This window comes from Halyomorpha halys, unplaced genomic scaffold (genome assembly GCF_000696795.3).
Source record: "Halyomorpha halys isolate HHAL.00 unplaced genomic scaffold, Hhal_1.1 Scaffold511.1, whole genome shotgun sequence".
Taxonomy (NCBI): domain Eukaryota; kingdom Metazoa; phylum Arthropoda; class Insecta; order Hemiptera; family Pentatomidae; genus Halyomorpha; species Halyomorpha halys.
In genome coordinates, this window is record NW_027106266.1 from 920,635 (window position 1) to 938,014 (window position 17,380).

At 28.9% G+C, this 17,380-nt stretch overlaps 1 protein-coding gene across 1 annotated transcript in view; it reads right to left on the reverse strand.

Moving 5' to 3' along the window:
* Nucleotides 1-17,380, reverse strand: part of LOC106683748 (sulfotransferase 1A3) — a 77,878-nt gene that overhangs the window by 24,828 nt on the left and 35,670 nt on the right. Inside the window, exon 2 of the mRNA XM_014425419.2 lies at nucleotides 8,224-8,409. Coding sequence (XP_014280905.2) covers nucleotides 8,224-8,409 — 186 coding nt within the window. The remainder of the gene's footprint in view (nucleotides 1-8,223; nucleotides 8,410-17,380) is intronic.

Below are 17,380 nucleotides of genomic sequence, written 5' to 3' on the forward strand. Positions count from 1 at the left end.
TATATTTCTACTATTTGAGTTTTTCTTGACCGCACCCGGACCATATTCCTTTCATCTTCACACACGGTCAATCAATAATCTTCCAGTATTTTTGTTTTTATTTTATAAATCTTGTCAACTATTGTTTGTTTTCTCCAATGTTTTATTATAATTATATTTTATGATGTTCTATAAGTTTATTTCTTGAAATTATGTATCATAGTCTAAGGAAATAATGCATCTTGTCGATGCCTTTAATATGTTTGTGAAGTCGCTAGTCCCAGAATAATTTAAAAAAATATATTATTATTATGCTTATAAGTATTAATATAGGTTAATCATAAGAAATTTATAATTAAAAAAACATTTTATTTTAGTTTTATTTATCATCAATTTATATAATTATTTAAGTTTAGATTGGAAATAACGATATTTAAATGGTTTTAACTGTCCAGAGTTTCATCTAATTGTGTGCAGGCCCTTGTTTATAGAATAAACATTTTTGAAAAAAATATCGATTTAAGATAAGACAGTTTCGCCCTAATATTAGATATTTTCTCATTGTATATATGAACTTAATTATTCAAATAGAAATATTTTTATAAGATAATATAAACATGTTTTCTTGAATAATAAGTAAATAAATTAATTTTTTGGATTTGCTAGACAGGAACGTCAGTGTTGGCTTTACAAAGTTTGGATTGGTATCCTAAAGTTTGTCCAATGTAAACTCAATATTGTCCAGTATGGTAGACATCGCGAATGGAACGATCTATAATATGAATCGAAGATCCCTTTAGAAAATGTTATAGTTTTTCTAACTCGATAAGATACGCTTTATTCTAAAAGAAGGTGCTGTAAGAAAAAGAAGAAGTAGTCTAGTATTCCTACTAGTCTGTAGAAAAAAGTAAAGACTATAACATTATAAACTACTATTCCTTCCTGAAGAGTCGTAGAAGCTCAACGACTGCTGAAATCGGATAGTCCAGTGTGATAAACCTTTATCTTTATTGATGAAAGAATCTCATCCCTGATACCTTTATAGGAGTGGTTATAGAGTTACATAATGATATTTCCCATTAACCTAGTTTCTAACAATGTTAGCATTCCTTTGAACTCTGAAGTTGAAGAGATTGGAAGTAGGGTCCGTTATATCAAAAGCTAAAGGTAATACACAGAACCAAGCTTCAAGTATTATCAACACAGTAAACCTAGTTCAAGGAAAATGTACGTTTGTATTAATTAACACAACATTCAAGGATATTTTATTAAATAAATAATCGTTTGTTATTTTTTACGTCCGTTGGCTGGTCACATAGGTTGACTGAATAACCCTAGTAGCTATAGTAGAAATGTAATCCAATTAGTACTGGGATATTCAGTTTTCACTAGGAAAGGTAATAAGCCTATAAAGGCATTTGAAGGAATAATATCTTTCTTCGGTTCAATATTGTGTCTACATTTATTAGGTAAGTTGAAGACAAGGTCCAGTATGTGGATGATTTGCAAATAACAAGTGATTTTCAGGTCCTATTTTTGTAAAAAAAAAAAAAAAAATCATTTCTGTTATTAAAATTTGAATGTTGTTAAGTTACCTCAAAACTAATACCACTATAAAGTAAAACTTGAAAGAAACTACTACTCATACAATTTTGATTAAACAATTTCGGATCCATTACATTGAGGACAGGCTGCCACACTGAGAATATTAATGTAGAATTACGTTTTAATAAAAAAAATCAGAAATCATCAAATTTTTTCATATTTCTGATATATTCTAAAGTATTTCTGATGCATGGTCCAATTATATGTTTTCGCAGTTGCAGAAAATTAAATTGTTATCTATTTTAAAATCGGGTATCGATTTATTTTAACTATCTAGATTTTTTTGATACTAAGGTATACCAATATATTTTTGAAGTTGTAGTAATTGAAAATTACTGGATAAATTGAATTTTTAATTAGTATTGTCTTGAAAAATTATTAAAAAATCTAATATTGAAAATTTTAAATTGTATTAAAATAAATTTATACATGTGTGTTTAATCTTAAAATTGATAACATTCTCGTTTAATGTTCCTCTGAAAACATACAAGGAAACGTAATTCGGAAAAATAAAATAAATTGATACGTGATTTGAACTTTTGAATTGATACCATTTTAATTTTATGTATCACCAATTTTATGTACAAGGACCGTAGAATGTAAAAAAATTGGAAAGTTTAAGATGCTTGGAAATTATTTTATCCCAGAGGAAATTAAAGCTGCACGTTGTTTGAGAGTCAGCCTTTTATTATTAGAGATATGATTTTTAAACATTTTAAGCCTTTGATAATTTAAAACTGCAGGAGCAGTAAATTATCAAAGGCTACGGAATTTCGGATAGGAAATTTATCGATTTTCAATCCGCTGGTGTTCCTCAAGGTAGTATCCTCGGTCCTATCCTCTACACCGTCTATACAGCTGACATCCCAACCGAACCTAAAACTATCCTCGCCACGTATGCTGATGACACATGTCTGCTTACTGTTTATAATAACCCTTTGATTGCATCCTAAACTCTCCAATCCCATATCACAGCCCTCGAAGAATGGTGTCGTAATTGAAGGGTTAAAATAAATCCCATCAAATCACCTTTATTTACCCTTTGTAGTGAACCTGCCGACGACCCTACATTCCCTTTACTAATGTTGATCTTACTCCCTGTCGAACAGATCTGCTACCTTGGACTGCATCTGGACAAATGACTAACCTGGAATCCTCACATAAGACTGAAAAGACAGGAAAATGCTCGTCTATTTCGACTATTACTGCACTTACTGGACAAACGGTCTAAACTTCCAGTTCATTACAAAAGACTGATCAACATGACTGTAATAAGGCCAATCCGGACAAACGGAGTTGAGCTTTTGGGCTCCACAAAATCTTCGAATTCCTCTCGTATCCAATCCTTGCAATCCAAAATCCTTCGTAAATTCCTCAATGCTTCTTACTCTGTCACAAATAAAATCATACATAAAGACCTTAATGTTCCATATGTAACCGATCTAGCCCGAACCAGATATCATTACTTCCATTAAAAACTCCCTAACCTCGAAAACCTAATAGTTTCTAACATTGCTTCTTCTTCCATTCCTGAAAATCATCCGAGGCGCTTAAAAAGAAGATGGGCACGAGACCAGCTAATGTAAAACGTCATTAGACGTGCTACCAATGGCTAGTTTCTCTAAGCCCGTAACACTCCATTTTAACTGAGATCAAATTTACATGGATTATAATGTACAGTTGTAAATAGCAATAAATAAATAAAAAAAAGAAAGAAATTTATCGAGTAACGTTTTGATTTCCTTGTGAGATACGCTTTAGAAAATCTCAAATAGAATATAAAAAAAATAATTTATTCATTTTATGTCCTGTATCTTGATTTTTCGTTGTTTTTTCATGCTTGGTTCTAGCTTACGTTGTTAGGATCCTAAATCCAGCAACTAGTGCACAATATTCGAACAAGTTTTTCTAAGCTCTAGTGCCAAAGCGGCTCTAAGAATTAAGATAAAAAGTCTAAAGCCTTCTCGTTAAAGTTTATAGATAAAATTAAATAGTATTTTGTATCATGTTAACTATAAATATAAAACTATAAATCACAATAGTTATAAAAAAATAGCATAACATTAGATATTAGATAAGGATGCTGGTGTTAATTTAATAAGATAAGGCGGAAGTACCCAAGCGTTCATTGCGACCCAGATTCATTACTCCAAGGGCTTTAGGTCACGGGTCGGTGAATGGGTTCTATTTCCGTCGGTTCAATACTTTCACCTTTTACGTCTCCAATATGATACAAATAGTTGTTATATGCATAAATTTTAATATCAGTATATTTTTTTTCAACTATACTATTTATTCAGCTATAAAAAAATCAAATAAAGTTGAATTCCTTGGATCAATAAACAAGTAAGCTTTGTTTAACTTTATATACAGAAAACCATAAAAATGAAAATATTCGTGAAATCTATCATGTTTTATAATAATGTGATCTAAAAGATGACAGTTGTGGGTATGGCCAGAAATTATAAAAAAATAATAGTGCGTCATATAATATTTGTCAACGTTTCGGACTAAGTTGTAGGGCTTCATCAGGGCTAAGAAAAATAAATAAAGATGATAGAGATGAAAAGAATATTTAAGATAGAAGCAAGATTTTATAGAGAATACTGCACAACACATATACTAGGTATATAACACTTCCTTTTCTCGCAATTCCTTGGCCTCTTTGCCTCATTTTCTTTTATATGTAGTGTATTTGGATAGCTAATGAATTTTTATCTAGACTGTAGTTGAGAAGTTAAGCTTTTTTTTTTTCACTTTCTTCCTTCATAGTGATCAGTAAAAATTACTTAATAAAAAAAAAAAAAGAGACAGAATTCAAGTTTATTTACTTACTATACTTGGGTTTAGATCATAGAGGTTGTCATATTTCTCTAATCGTACCTCTAAAATTAAATTTATTATTTTTTTTATTCTCCATGTGGCCTTCTACCATTTTAAAAAAATAATGAAAATTTTTATAAAAAAAATTGAAAATATTAATACATGAAATAGATTTCAAACAGATGGAATCATAATTAGTCACACAATCCTAAACAGTTCTAGAAGACATCATAGAGGGTTCCCCAAAGTGGACCAAAATAATTGTTCATAAAAATTCACTTGCCTAGTATACAAAACCTCTTAGTGTACAAACAAATCTTACTCGTCAGTAAATTCTATCAGATTGAAACAACCCCTTGGCTACAGCACTCTTACGTCTACATCGCTGAATTTAAAAGTTGAACGCCAACTAACCTATTTTGCCAAATAGCCCAGGTCCACGCTAGAGTCTGTGAAAGAAAAATAATTTATTCGATTTTTCTATTTTAAATATTCTTGAATGTAAAATCTCAAATTTTATGGAGAGTCTTTATTTTTATTTATTTTTTCTTAGTCGATTACAAAGGTTCATTATTAAAAATTATTAATCAAAATGGATAATCATCTTTGACAAAATATGTTTAAAATAAGGATTAAGGATGTATAATATGAAACATGGATATATAAAAATAAAATGTTTTTAAAAACTCAGTTTTTAATTTGTTACTGGGGAGAGGATAGTACAGAGGGTTTCGGTAGGGCATAACGTAGAGTCTATGAAACAAAAATAATTTATTCGATTTTTCTATTTTAAATATTCTTGAATGTAAAATCTCAGATTTTATGGAGAGTCTTTATTTTTATTTTTTTTTTCCTTAGTCGATTACAAAGGTTCACTATTAAAAATTATAAATCAAAATGGATAATCGGCTTTGAAAAAAGTGTATTTTACATAATTAAGGATGTATAATATGAAACATGGATATATAGAAATAAAATGTTTTGAAAAAGTTTTTAATTTGTTACTGGGGAGAGGAGAGTACAGAGGGTATCGGCAGGGTATAACGAGCCGGAACCCGATATGAAATTGTTCGGAGAAATTCAATATTTCAATAGCAAAAGACCTAATTGATATGCCTATTGTATTTGCCCTTTGGATCGGGTTTATATTCAAATGGGATTTACCTTTCTTTTTTTTATTTACTTTTTCTTTATTTTCTCCGTTTATTCTCAGATATTGATTTTATAGAAATGAAATTAATTTAGGAGACAAATATTTATTTGAACTATATACGTTTTTGAAAATTCGTAAGTACTTCATTGTTATGAATTTTAGTTCTAATATTTAAACTGTTTAGTTAGCAGTTTTATTATTTTTTAATATTAAACACACGAGCGGTAATATGCAGATAATCAAATTCAAGCAAATAGCATTGTAAGAAAAAAGTTGAAAACAAACTGATTATCTGCAATCATATAAATAAACTTAATTTCTAAGCTCGTCTAGGAAATATTAGGTAAATTCATATCTGGAAATTTTGATATTTAAATAAAAAATTTGAATACAACCAACGATGGGTAGGAGTGTATTTACAACATTAAATGCTGGAATTAAATTCGAGATAATAAAAAAGAAAAATAATCATATTTCATGAAGTAATAATATATAAATAGTTTTAATTTAATATAAAGCTTGAATGTACAAACATTAAAATGATTGAAAAGTGGGTGTATGATGTTTCAAAACTTACTTCTATTATTATTATTATTTGATATTTTTTTATACAGTTTTTTTTTTAGTTGTTTCTCTTATATTCTGATTGTGTAATATATATTTCTCTACAAATTAATGTCTTTTTTTAATATTGTTCAGTATACCTGACTATTAAAAAAAATATTGTCATGCAGAATTGTTCATATTTTTAAATATATCTAGGTATTAATAATTTTAAAAAATATTACTTTTAATTTATATTTATTAGGTAACAATCAATTATGTGAGGTTAAATTGTGATAAGAGTAACGTGAAAGAGGATCTCTCTAAATTTAAATAAATTAATGACTGAGAACAGAAAAGAAAGGTCCCAGTATATTAAATATTTTTTTATCGAAATACCAAAAAATCATCTACTTAGTTTTATTTGTGCTATAATTTATTGATTAAAATGATTTAACCAAAGAATAGGATTGTCACATAGGGAGCATTATGATGCATTATCTATCAAAACACACTTTAATGAGTTCAAATAAGGAAATTAATATTAACAATATGTCCCTAAGTGAACGTCCGACCTTCTATTTAGAAAGTGGAAAAAATAACCTAGGATAAGCCCTTGATCCTAGGATATCAAGTTCTAAGCCCCTTTACCTCTAAAAGGCGTGATTAATTATTATCCAGTGCAAACTTCTTTGTCAAGGGGAAAGAAATTGGGGCAAGATCATGGCCAACTGCATTTTATATCGTGCATATAATATTCTTAATGCACATCGTAATTATTAATTGATTTAAAAAAGAAAAGTCCAATCATTACAGTGTCAGATATGGTTCATATTTTCTCAAAAGAGGAGGTCAAATAAATAAACATTTTTGACTCTACGGACTTTTTTTTTTTTTATTTCTTGCATAAACACAAAGCTTCCCTACCTTTAGTATTAATTTAACACAAATGTTAATTTGAAAATGAACTTGGCTGGTTATGAAATTCTATGCCTCATATATACTTAATATTATATATTAATAGTACAGACCTTAACTTTTATATATTATATTTATATATTTATAGTATTCCATTCAAATTGGAGTATAAATGAGGGGGGGGGTTAAGAAGAAATATTAATATTGGAATTTTAGGGATTTATGAATGATATTCAAAATCTAGAACATATTATATCCCTTTTTCAGATTTTATAAAATATTTAGGGATTGTGTGGGTTTATTCCTGGTTGGTCTCACATCAATTTTGTCATATTCTGTCTATTATGGGTAAACATATTTTCTTCGGAAGATCTATATCTCATTCCAATAAGTCCCAAATTTAAAGAAAATTAGGGGATTAGTGCGAAATGGGAAAATCATCAGATTCTGTCTACTACTTCCACTTACCCATTTGAAAAAACTACTTGAATTAAAAATTTGAATATTGAAGTAAAACATACACTTGAATTAAAACAACTCGTCCTATGAACGTTATTATCGAATAAAAACCATTGACCTAGAAGCATCAGTACTAACTTTCGGACAGAAATTTGCTGAAAATGGTTAATTACTTTAAAAATAAATTTTAACAAAAGAAAATGGGAGAATATCAAAAATTATAAAAACATTGAAGAAAGTATACTGAGAAATTATTTTTTTTGTCAATAACCAGTCAAAGGATTTCAATAACCATGAACGAAAATGGTTCATTCACAAGTATTTAAATGTTTTTTGGAGGGAATTTTATTACTAACATTGTAAATTAAACCAGCATAAATAGATATTTGATGATGTACTTGGTAGGCTTTGGGATTCTACGCTCCACATAACCACTCCGCTTCTCTAAATAAATATACCTGTATACTTTTAACAGTTTTTTTAATATATTATTATCTTTCATAGATTTAACAGTAATATGAACAAAAAAAAGATGGAAAATAAAATTTAGACATTATTTAATCTAAAGCACACATATATAACATGTAAATAGTACTTGCATGTGACTATACAGTGTTGAATTTAATAAAAAAAAAATGTTTTAAGGTATTTTTCGTACGATTAGATCGGAATCATTAAATTAAAAAATAATTTAGTTTTCCGCTACCCAATTTTAAATCGTGCTATATTGGAGATACGCTCACCTGAGGTGGGAAGAACGGCTTTCAGTTCGGAGAGCCATCCCTTGCAGCTGGCCCCGTTGAGCGAAGCCTCCAGGGATGAGGTAATGATTGACTCCATGAGGATCTGGACCTGAAGTGGCTGGATGTAGTTCTGATGCAGTGGGAAGTCGGCACGGAACTGGCTCCGGAAGCTATTGCCAACGAAGGCTAAAAACCGGAATTTATACGGAGATCTCAGCCAAGGTCAACAACAAAGGCATTCAAGGCATCGAAGTTGGGATCAAAGGCGAGCCATTAGGGGATGTCAGCAATCATTGCTTCGTAGTCTCTGGAAGGTCAATCTAGGGATTTGGCGGTGGATTAGAGATGCAGCAATTGATAACTGGGTAATTGATTGTAGGTCATTCTTGTGAGTATAGTTGTGTTTGACAGGGCTTATACTTAGTTTATTTTTAAAGAAAATAAATTAAACTTTTGAGTGCCATTTGAATTCTTCAAATGCGCAAATATGGTTATTGAGAAATAATGTATCATTAATAATATCCTATAACCAATGTTTATAATCAATGTAATTTATTTTTTAAAAGTACACGTTATTTAGTAATTAAATGCACGGCATTCCACTGAATGGAACTAACCATTTTTAATTTATTACATCTTCTCCTTGTTCTTCAGCAAAACGGGCTTAGCAGCCGTGGCATAACAAACAACAAATGTGCTTATTATGATTATACTCTGTTCGTAAAAATATTGAGTAATGTCTAAAAAGGTATTTTTCAGGCATCATTTTCTAGTGGTCATTTTCTTCCAGGATTGAAGTTAGTTGGACTGATGGCTGCTTTCCACTCATATACAGGTGGTTTGAAGAATGGGTTTTCTGACAATACCAGCTGAGAGAATTAACGCTCGTTTAGAGCAGAGAGCCCTTTTCCCATCTGCAGCTTAGCCCACAGTGCCTCATAGGCGGAACAGGCACTGAAAAAATACTCATGGTCTCTGGAAATTTTTGACATAAGGGGTCAATGTCTTGGCCTTATCACTGTCCTTGGAGCTCGGCATGGAGATCCTCCATGACCAATGCGGAGCTATAATATCCGATAATAATAAATAAAAATTAATTAATTAAAGAGTTTTAGAACAGAATTGTGAAAATAATAAAGAAACCCTTTTTTTTTACAACAAAGTTCTGCCTGAACTATAAAATATGTACCGAAACTGTGCAAAATATGAGTAGTACATTCTGTATTTCATCTGTGCACTTTAGAACTTATATGTTTCTGAACGTTCATACACGATGACATAGAAACCTGTTTAATAAGAATTTTAAATGATTCATTGAATTACTATATGATCGTTTTTTTTCTTATGTAGTAAGCAAAATAAGGAAAAAACAAAACATTAGTATATATTGATTGCTGCTTTGATTTAATAGTGGCACAATTGACAAAACAATTTGTTTTTCAGTTTAAATAGGTATTCGGTATATTGTAACGCAAACTGGGGTGACTTTGTGACAGGCCTACTAGCTTTGGAAAGTCTGTAGGACGACTCTGTAGTACAGAAAGTAACCTCAGTCTTCAGTACTATCTTTGGAATACGTCCAAACCAAAATAATAATAACACTGTTTTGTAAGGAATTAAAATTCTTCTATTCTAAATATTTTCCAATAATTTAAAGCTAAACATTTCAACTAAGTATACACAAATTGCAAATGGAGCTTTATCTTAATTTTAATATATACAGTTTTTCACATCTAGCTATCTCTGTGCTTTTGTACTTAAAGTTTTTGTTTATATCAATCGTTTTTATTCGATTTAATTTTATTACAAAATTATTAATTTAGGAATTTTCTTTAGCAATAAATGTTTGAGTATATTTAATATTGCCGTAGTACTAGCTTTTTCTGCTACTAATGCTTTTTTCTTTTGAATAAAATAAAAGATAACAAAAAACAGTTTTTGTTCTCTCGTTTAAAACGTTTTGGGCATAAATTAAAATTTTTTTTTTCTGTACCGGTAGTATGATAGAATCATAGGTAGTAGGAATTTATGATGTACTATTTGTGCCTCCAGCTACACGGATTATTATATTGAAGTCTATGTAATAATTAATATTATATGCGCGACAAACCATGAATGTCTAAGTCCTCGCGCTATGTATTAGGAAATACATCCCGCGTTTCTAGACGTGTTTTTTCGTAGGGTGGGTTCGTCACTCCCACGCCTATTTTTTTGTGAGTGCCACCCATTGGCTAATGAGCCTCACAAATACCCAAATGGAGGCTGTGATTGAGTTTTATATAATTTTATGCTTGTAAAAATCCCGGATGGGGCCGGGGTCGAGCTAGCAACCTTAGGTCGGTAGACAGATGCGTTGCCAGGCTGCTACCACTGCCCCTATTAATTAATATAATAATCATAATTAGTTAAAAACCCACGAAATGTTTCTTGTATTAATTTAAGGTAATTTTAAGATAAGTATTATTAAATTTTATAGCGTTTAAAAATCATATTTGGGTAAAGAGGGTCTTTCATTCTCAAATTCTAATAGCACAAAGGACGATTTGTAAATTAAATTAAGTGTCTCCTCTGATTTATGTCTGTCAGAAATATTTTTCTCTCTTCCTACACATGTTTTAAAATCTTTCTCCACAACCATAATAAAAATGAATCTTTAGCTTCCAAATAACCTGGTAACAATGCAAGAATATTTCAATGTTATTTGTCTTAGTTAGACAATAGATATTTGGAGAAATATACTGAATCAATGATGTTCTATTCGTGATACTGCGATATAATTTTGAAAGTCGTGTTCTATTCTTTAAAAATAAAAACTAAATTTAACTAAACAACTTCAGTAAGCTATCTTAGTAAAAAAAAATCTGCAGTGGATTTTATTTATGTTTCTTCGATGCAATAACATAACACAATAAGCAATAAAGAAATGAAAACAATATTATCAACTATCAACGAGTTATTTGTTTAGTAACGATCTTTGACAATATCGAATATTACACCTTATTGATTAAATATATATTCATTAGTTGAACAATACATGGATGTCTACATTACCCAGTTTCCTGTGATAAATTACGAAAAAATTTTGATTCAGTCAATTGAAACTGATCCTGAAACTAGCTAACTTTATATGATATAATAATGATAATATATAATATAAGTTTGTATTCTATATAACTTGTTATATAAAAAATAAACCTCACACAACTATGCCAATCTTAATTATGAGTTATTGAAATTATTCATTATTTCTAAAGGTGCTTTACTTGTTAAATTTAATAATTTATTATAAAAAATAATTAAACTATCACAGAAAATTTATGCTTTGATTGTAACAGTTTTTGATGAATTATTTAATTATTTTTTAGAATAACACTTACTCATTTCGTTATACAAATAAATACATTTTAAGTCGTAATTATCCGGCTAAAGTGAAAGTTTATTAGATTTTGCAGAAGCATTCGGAACGATCGAGTGGCTCAACATATGCAATAGTATTTTTGAAGTTTTGCAAGTGGATTCTATTACACTAATTATAATGTGTCTACAGTTAGATAAATACAAACATATTTTAAATAAATTAGTAAAGAATTTCAACATCAGATAATATGATTAAATAATTAAATTCCTCAATCATGCATTGAGAAAAATTTTTCTATCGATACTTACAAAATAGGCTTGTTCATTACTTTTTGTAGTAGATTGTTAATACTTAAATACAATTATTTGTTTTGTTTTTTAAACAGATAAGCTTAAAGTGGCTTATAAATTCTTGAAATAAATTATTTCACAACAACTGAAAATCCAGCGTTATGTAATGGCCTGGAACTCGTAAACAGCTTTAAAATTATACTTCAGGATTCAGCATCACAGTGCTTAGAGATTTTTTTGAACCTGTCTTGTTTATTTATTTTTTTTCAATTCCAAACTGATCATTATTATTTTTAAATATCATCTAATTGCCAGTCATTTAATTGCACAAATCTTCAACCGAAAAAAAATTATGATGTAATATAATTAGCCATATTCTTGCCATATGGACATAATATTTGATAACAAATTAATAATTTGAATTTTTTTACCAAAATGTATGTCATTTTCTAATGTTTTTAAACTTAATATTGATCATTATTACAATTAAAACATCACTTAAAATTATCTATTAATGTGTTTTTTACATTGTTGTGATCCAACTTACTCCAGGTTTGAGCCAGAACTGAATAGGTTTTGAAATGGAGGTAGTTTGCTTTGGTTTTTCCAACACGCAACCGTTCTTTCTAGCAGGCTGTCCGCCTATTATTTCTTTTTTTGGTTTTTTGTTTGTTTATATTTATTATTGTTAATTATGTCTTATGTACTTATTAGGTTATAAATATCCAAACTGGTCAGCGTTTTTATATAAAAAAGTTATATTTGAATTTATCCATGTGTATGGTTTATTAGAATTTTGATTTAAGGTCTTCAGCAGAGTATGTTAAAAATGAGTTATGAAAAAAAAAATGTTTCATAAGGAAGTCAGGCGGAATCATTGAAATACTTTATCCATTCGTAAGTTAATATCGCAGTGGAGGGTTTGGATTAAAATTAATATTTCCGACCCTTATTTTTTCCCCTTCCTGGGATTTCTATTTTAATTAATTCTGCTCATGCTGTTTATTTGATCTTCTATTTTAATTATAGCTCTGCACATATTAATTCAACTCCTATTGGAATTTATTTGTGAATTATCAGTAATTGCAATATATGTGTAAATTGCAATTACTGATATTTTCTCGTTGTATCTCAAACTGCAATAAGTATATATATATCCTACGAATGTGAAATACGTATTGAAAGTTAAAATATAAAACATGAAAAAGAGATATAATAATATTATATGAGTATTGAATTATATGAGTATGTTACATTTAAAGAATAAATATAAAAAATTAAACAGTTCGTTTTTTTATGTTGCCTTTATCAAAAAAAATTATAACAGTTCATTCAACTCATATATTTTTTCAAGATGCAACTGTGAAACTTATGGGTACTAAATAACTTCATTAGTTGATAAAAATAACGTAGCAACAATTGTGTTTAAATGTTTAAAAAAAATATCACTTTTTCCACGTACATATAGTCCAAGAACTCGTGAAAATGTATTTAACCAGAATTTGTAAATACTTTAATGAAAACTATATATCAAAATATGATGACTTCCGAATTATTAACCTTTCGTTATACGCAAAAAAAAAAATTGTTTTTTTTCAGGAACTTTTGACATTTATTTTAGGCTTCATAGTTATCAAATTTATTCTCTAAAATTATAAGTATTTTTGTGCTGTATGTAATCTTAGAGATATTTAACACTTAATAAAAAAAGAGAAATCATTTTAGGGTTTTCTTAATAATAATAAAATAAACTTGCGGAACATTGATTATTAATAATTCATTATCTACTTCTTAAGAACATTTAATATTCCCGTTATATGACCTAAGTATGCATTGAACCATTTCGTGGTAGAAAATAACCTATTTTTTTACTTCAAAAAATTAAAAAATTAATTTTTCGGAACTTCTAGAACAGCCCTGTTTCATTGGGTATGTTTTCGGTTTGATTGAATCGTTTTTATATCCTTGAAAAATATTGGATTATATTGACTTGAAAATAATAAAGCTTGGATATTTCTGGGGCCTGGCATTCTGTCGTTGAGAGTTGACATATGTCGAAAACCTTGAAGGATTTTTAATGACAGTAACAAGGGACGATGAAACCGAATATTCGAAGAACAGTCAATATTCTAAATTCACGAGATGAGATTTAACTAAATCCTCCAATCTAGGGCTCGATCTGAACCTTTGTTCTCAACTAATAACTATTTAATGACTTAATTTACATAATTGAACGGTGTAATTATTTTTTCTTATTGGTAATCCTTTTTTATTATTCATTTCTTCATTAAGTTAAAATTCCTCTGTCAGAAACACAGATTAAACTTTTGAAGATCTTCAAAATCATTAAAATGTAATTAATATTATTTATTTAAGCAGTAATAATAAATTTATAGCTATACTCTGTCACCTTCGCATCAACTGTTTTATTTGAAGGTGTGCTAATAAAAGATTCCTATGAGGTATCATTATAAATTCACGGATGTCTAGGCGTCTTATCGGTTTTTTTTTTTTCCCACTTATATTCCATCGATGTCTTTAAACATTCAGAAGATACGGTTTGACGAAAAGTGGTTCAATTTTTAAATATATATTTTCCTGAATTTTGGCTTTGAGGTATATATTTAGCCTCTATTAACTTTTCCTTTGCGATTCAGCTGGTACAAATATTTGAATTGATGAGCTGAGAAACCTTTTAAATCCCTCTTTAATTTAATTTAATTTATAATTTCATATTATAATTAGTATTATTTTTTTATTTCTATTTTCCAATTTCAAACTTTTAATTAAATGCCGTACTAAATTAAAACCCTATTGAACCTATAAACGTTTCATTTTTTTTATTTTGCATGTATCTTTTCGATACCGTTACAAGAGACTTACACGAGTATAACCCGGAAACATTATTGGTAACATTCGTAGACATATCACTCCTCATATCGCACAGACGCAATGTAAAAACGTTTCATGTAATAATTTACCTTGACGATATTTTTGATTTAAAATAAAAATTTAAAATGAATATTGTGTACATTGTCTTCACAATCAATAATAAAAGATTTCAGGTGTATTTTCATAATATTCCAATTCCTAAATCTCAGAAAATACTTTATTTTAACCTTCTTAGTCATGACTATCCCAAATCATATTGAAAATAAAACAATTTAATGATCTATTAGGACTATTATCAACATTCCTAACAGATGCTCCAAAATATAAATATTATTATATTTACTAAAAACCTTATCTTTCAATGAAGTATTATACTCAGCTGCAACCTCAGAGTTGGTCAGAAGAATAGCTAAAAATTCTGGAGTAATCAATTTATATTAGTGATGTCTTTTTGGCCAAAGATTTGGATAGCCTAATAATTTTCCTAGTTCGAGCTTAACTAGTACCAAATAATTATTCCTTTATAACAAATTAATTTACCATCTGCAAAAATTATATTTACAATATACAAACTGAACTTCATTAAGCCGTATCCATATACAGAAGGATGGCAAACCACACTTATTACTGAAGAATAAAATAAATGCACGCTGTCTAAATAGCTTAACTAATATGTCAGTCAACTCGTTAAATCCGATTAGATGTCGGGTTGATGTACATCTAGTTTTGTGGTGGATTTAATAATTTGTGTAATTTAATTTAATTCTTGTTATAACTCAATCGATAAAAGAATTTTTATTATTCAGAAAGCAGAATTTTTATTATTCAAAAGCAGAATTTTAAAATTATTAGGCTATCCAAGTGTATGGCCAAAAAGACATTTCTGATATGAATTGGTTGCTTCATGATATTTATTAATTCTTCCGACCAACTCACTACAGACATTTATTTGGATAGCCTGATAATTTTCAAATTCCGCTGTTGAATAATAAAAAATTTATCGATTGAGTTATAATAAGATTTAAATTATATTACATAAATAATGATGTCCACCACAAAACTGGACGCACATCCCAACCCATCTTTAACGGGTTGACTTGCATATTAGTTAAGCTATGGAAACACTGTGCATTTATTGTATTCTTCAGTAATAAGTGTTGTTTGCCATCCGGCTGTATGTGGATGTAGCTTAATGAGGTTCAGTTTGTATATCGTATACATATTTATTCAGATGAAAAATTAATGTTTATTTGCAACTAGTTAAGTTCGAACTATAATTTAATGTTTATAAGAGTATTTCATCAAAACGCGCTTGTTATTGAAGTAATTAAACTGTTAAGGAGAATATTATATGCTTTTTACATATAAATACTTTCATAATGTTATTCACCATAATAAATTTAAAAAAAACTTGCTTAAAGAAAATGGATAACTTTTTATTTTAAGCCAATAACACATTAGCAGATTTAGCCGGTTGGCATTAGTGGTGTGAATAACCCTTATGTTCCTATATTCGCCTCTTTTCTTTTACTTAGTATGTTGAATTAAAATAATTTGTTAATTCGTCAAGGTATGAAATAGAGATTGTTAAAGTAGGCATCCTTGCTAAGCTTAGCAATCTTTTCAAGAGATAAACTTGAAAGTGGATCAGTAAAACATTCACTTCTAGACTGGTCAAGGAAATGGCAAAAGCAAGCTTATACTTTGATTATTTCCGTCCTTTGCTATAAGAGTGGTTAACTGCATAATCACCTATATTTATTTTACGGTGAGAGATTTCAAAGCTTTTAGTCGAATGAACTTTTTTTTTTTTGACGGGTAAATTTTTCATGAAATTAAGCAGACAAGAGATAAAAAGAAAATTAGATTTTGATGGGCCAAGAGATTAGAAGGATAATAAAGGCCATTCACAAATGTTGCTGGTACTGGAACATTAAGCATTATTACTCTAATTCTTAAAATATATTAAATGCTAACCAGCTAGGAAACTTTAGTAAAATTAATTAAAGGAAATGAGTTTTTTTTTGTCCATCACAATAAAATCGACATAACCTTTACTAATTTTATATTAAACGAAAATCGTCAATCCGTTAATCGAATATTGGAAAAAAAGCTATTCGTTTATTGGAACTAAATTCATTTTTATTTAAATAGTGGCCATATATAAGAGTGATATAAATTTCTAATCGCCCAATACTGCTATATTTTGAATATTGTATGTTAGTGTTTTAGTTAAAACTCTTGAAATGAACATTATTGGGAGAACAAATCTTCATAATAATAATTCTTTTGGGGTTTATGTAATATATATATGCATTATTTTTTTAGCTTTATACATATCCTGTGTGTATATTATTCTGCTGAGTTTGTTCGCTAACAACATCGGTTTGATAAAAGTTTTATTCTTTTCATACGTGAAACAATGAGTAAAATTCATCACAAACAACTCAACCCATAAAATAAAACTACATAAATTATGCAGTGTATATACAGCTGAATTATATGCAATAGCCTCAGCACTCCACTTCTCCATGACAGTAACGAATACTAATATAGTTATCATTAGCGACTCTTTAAGTTCACTAAAAGCCATGAAGATCGTTTACCCGAAACACCC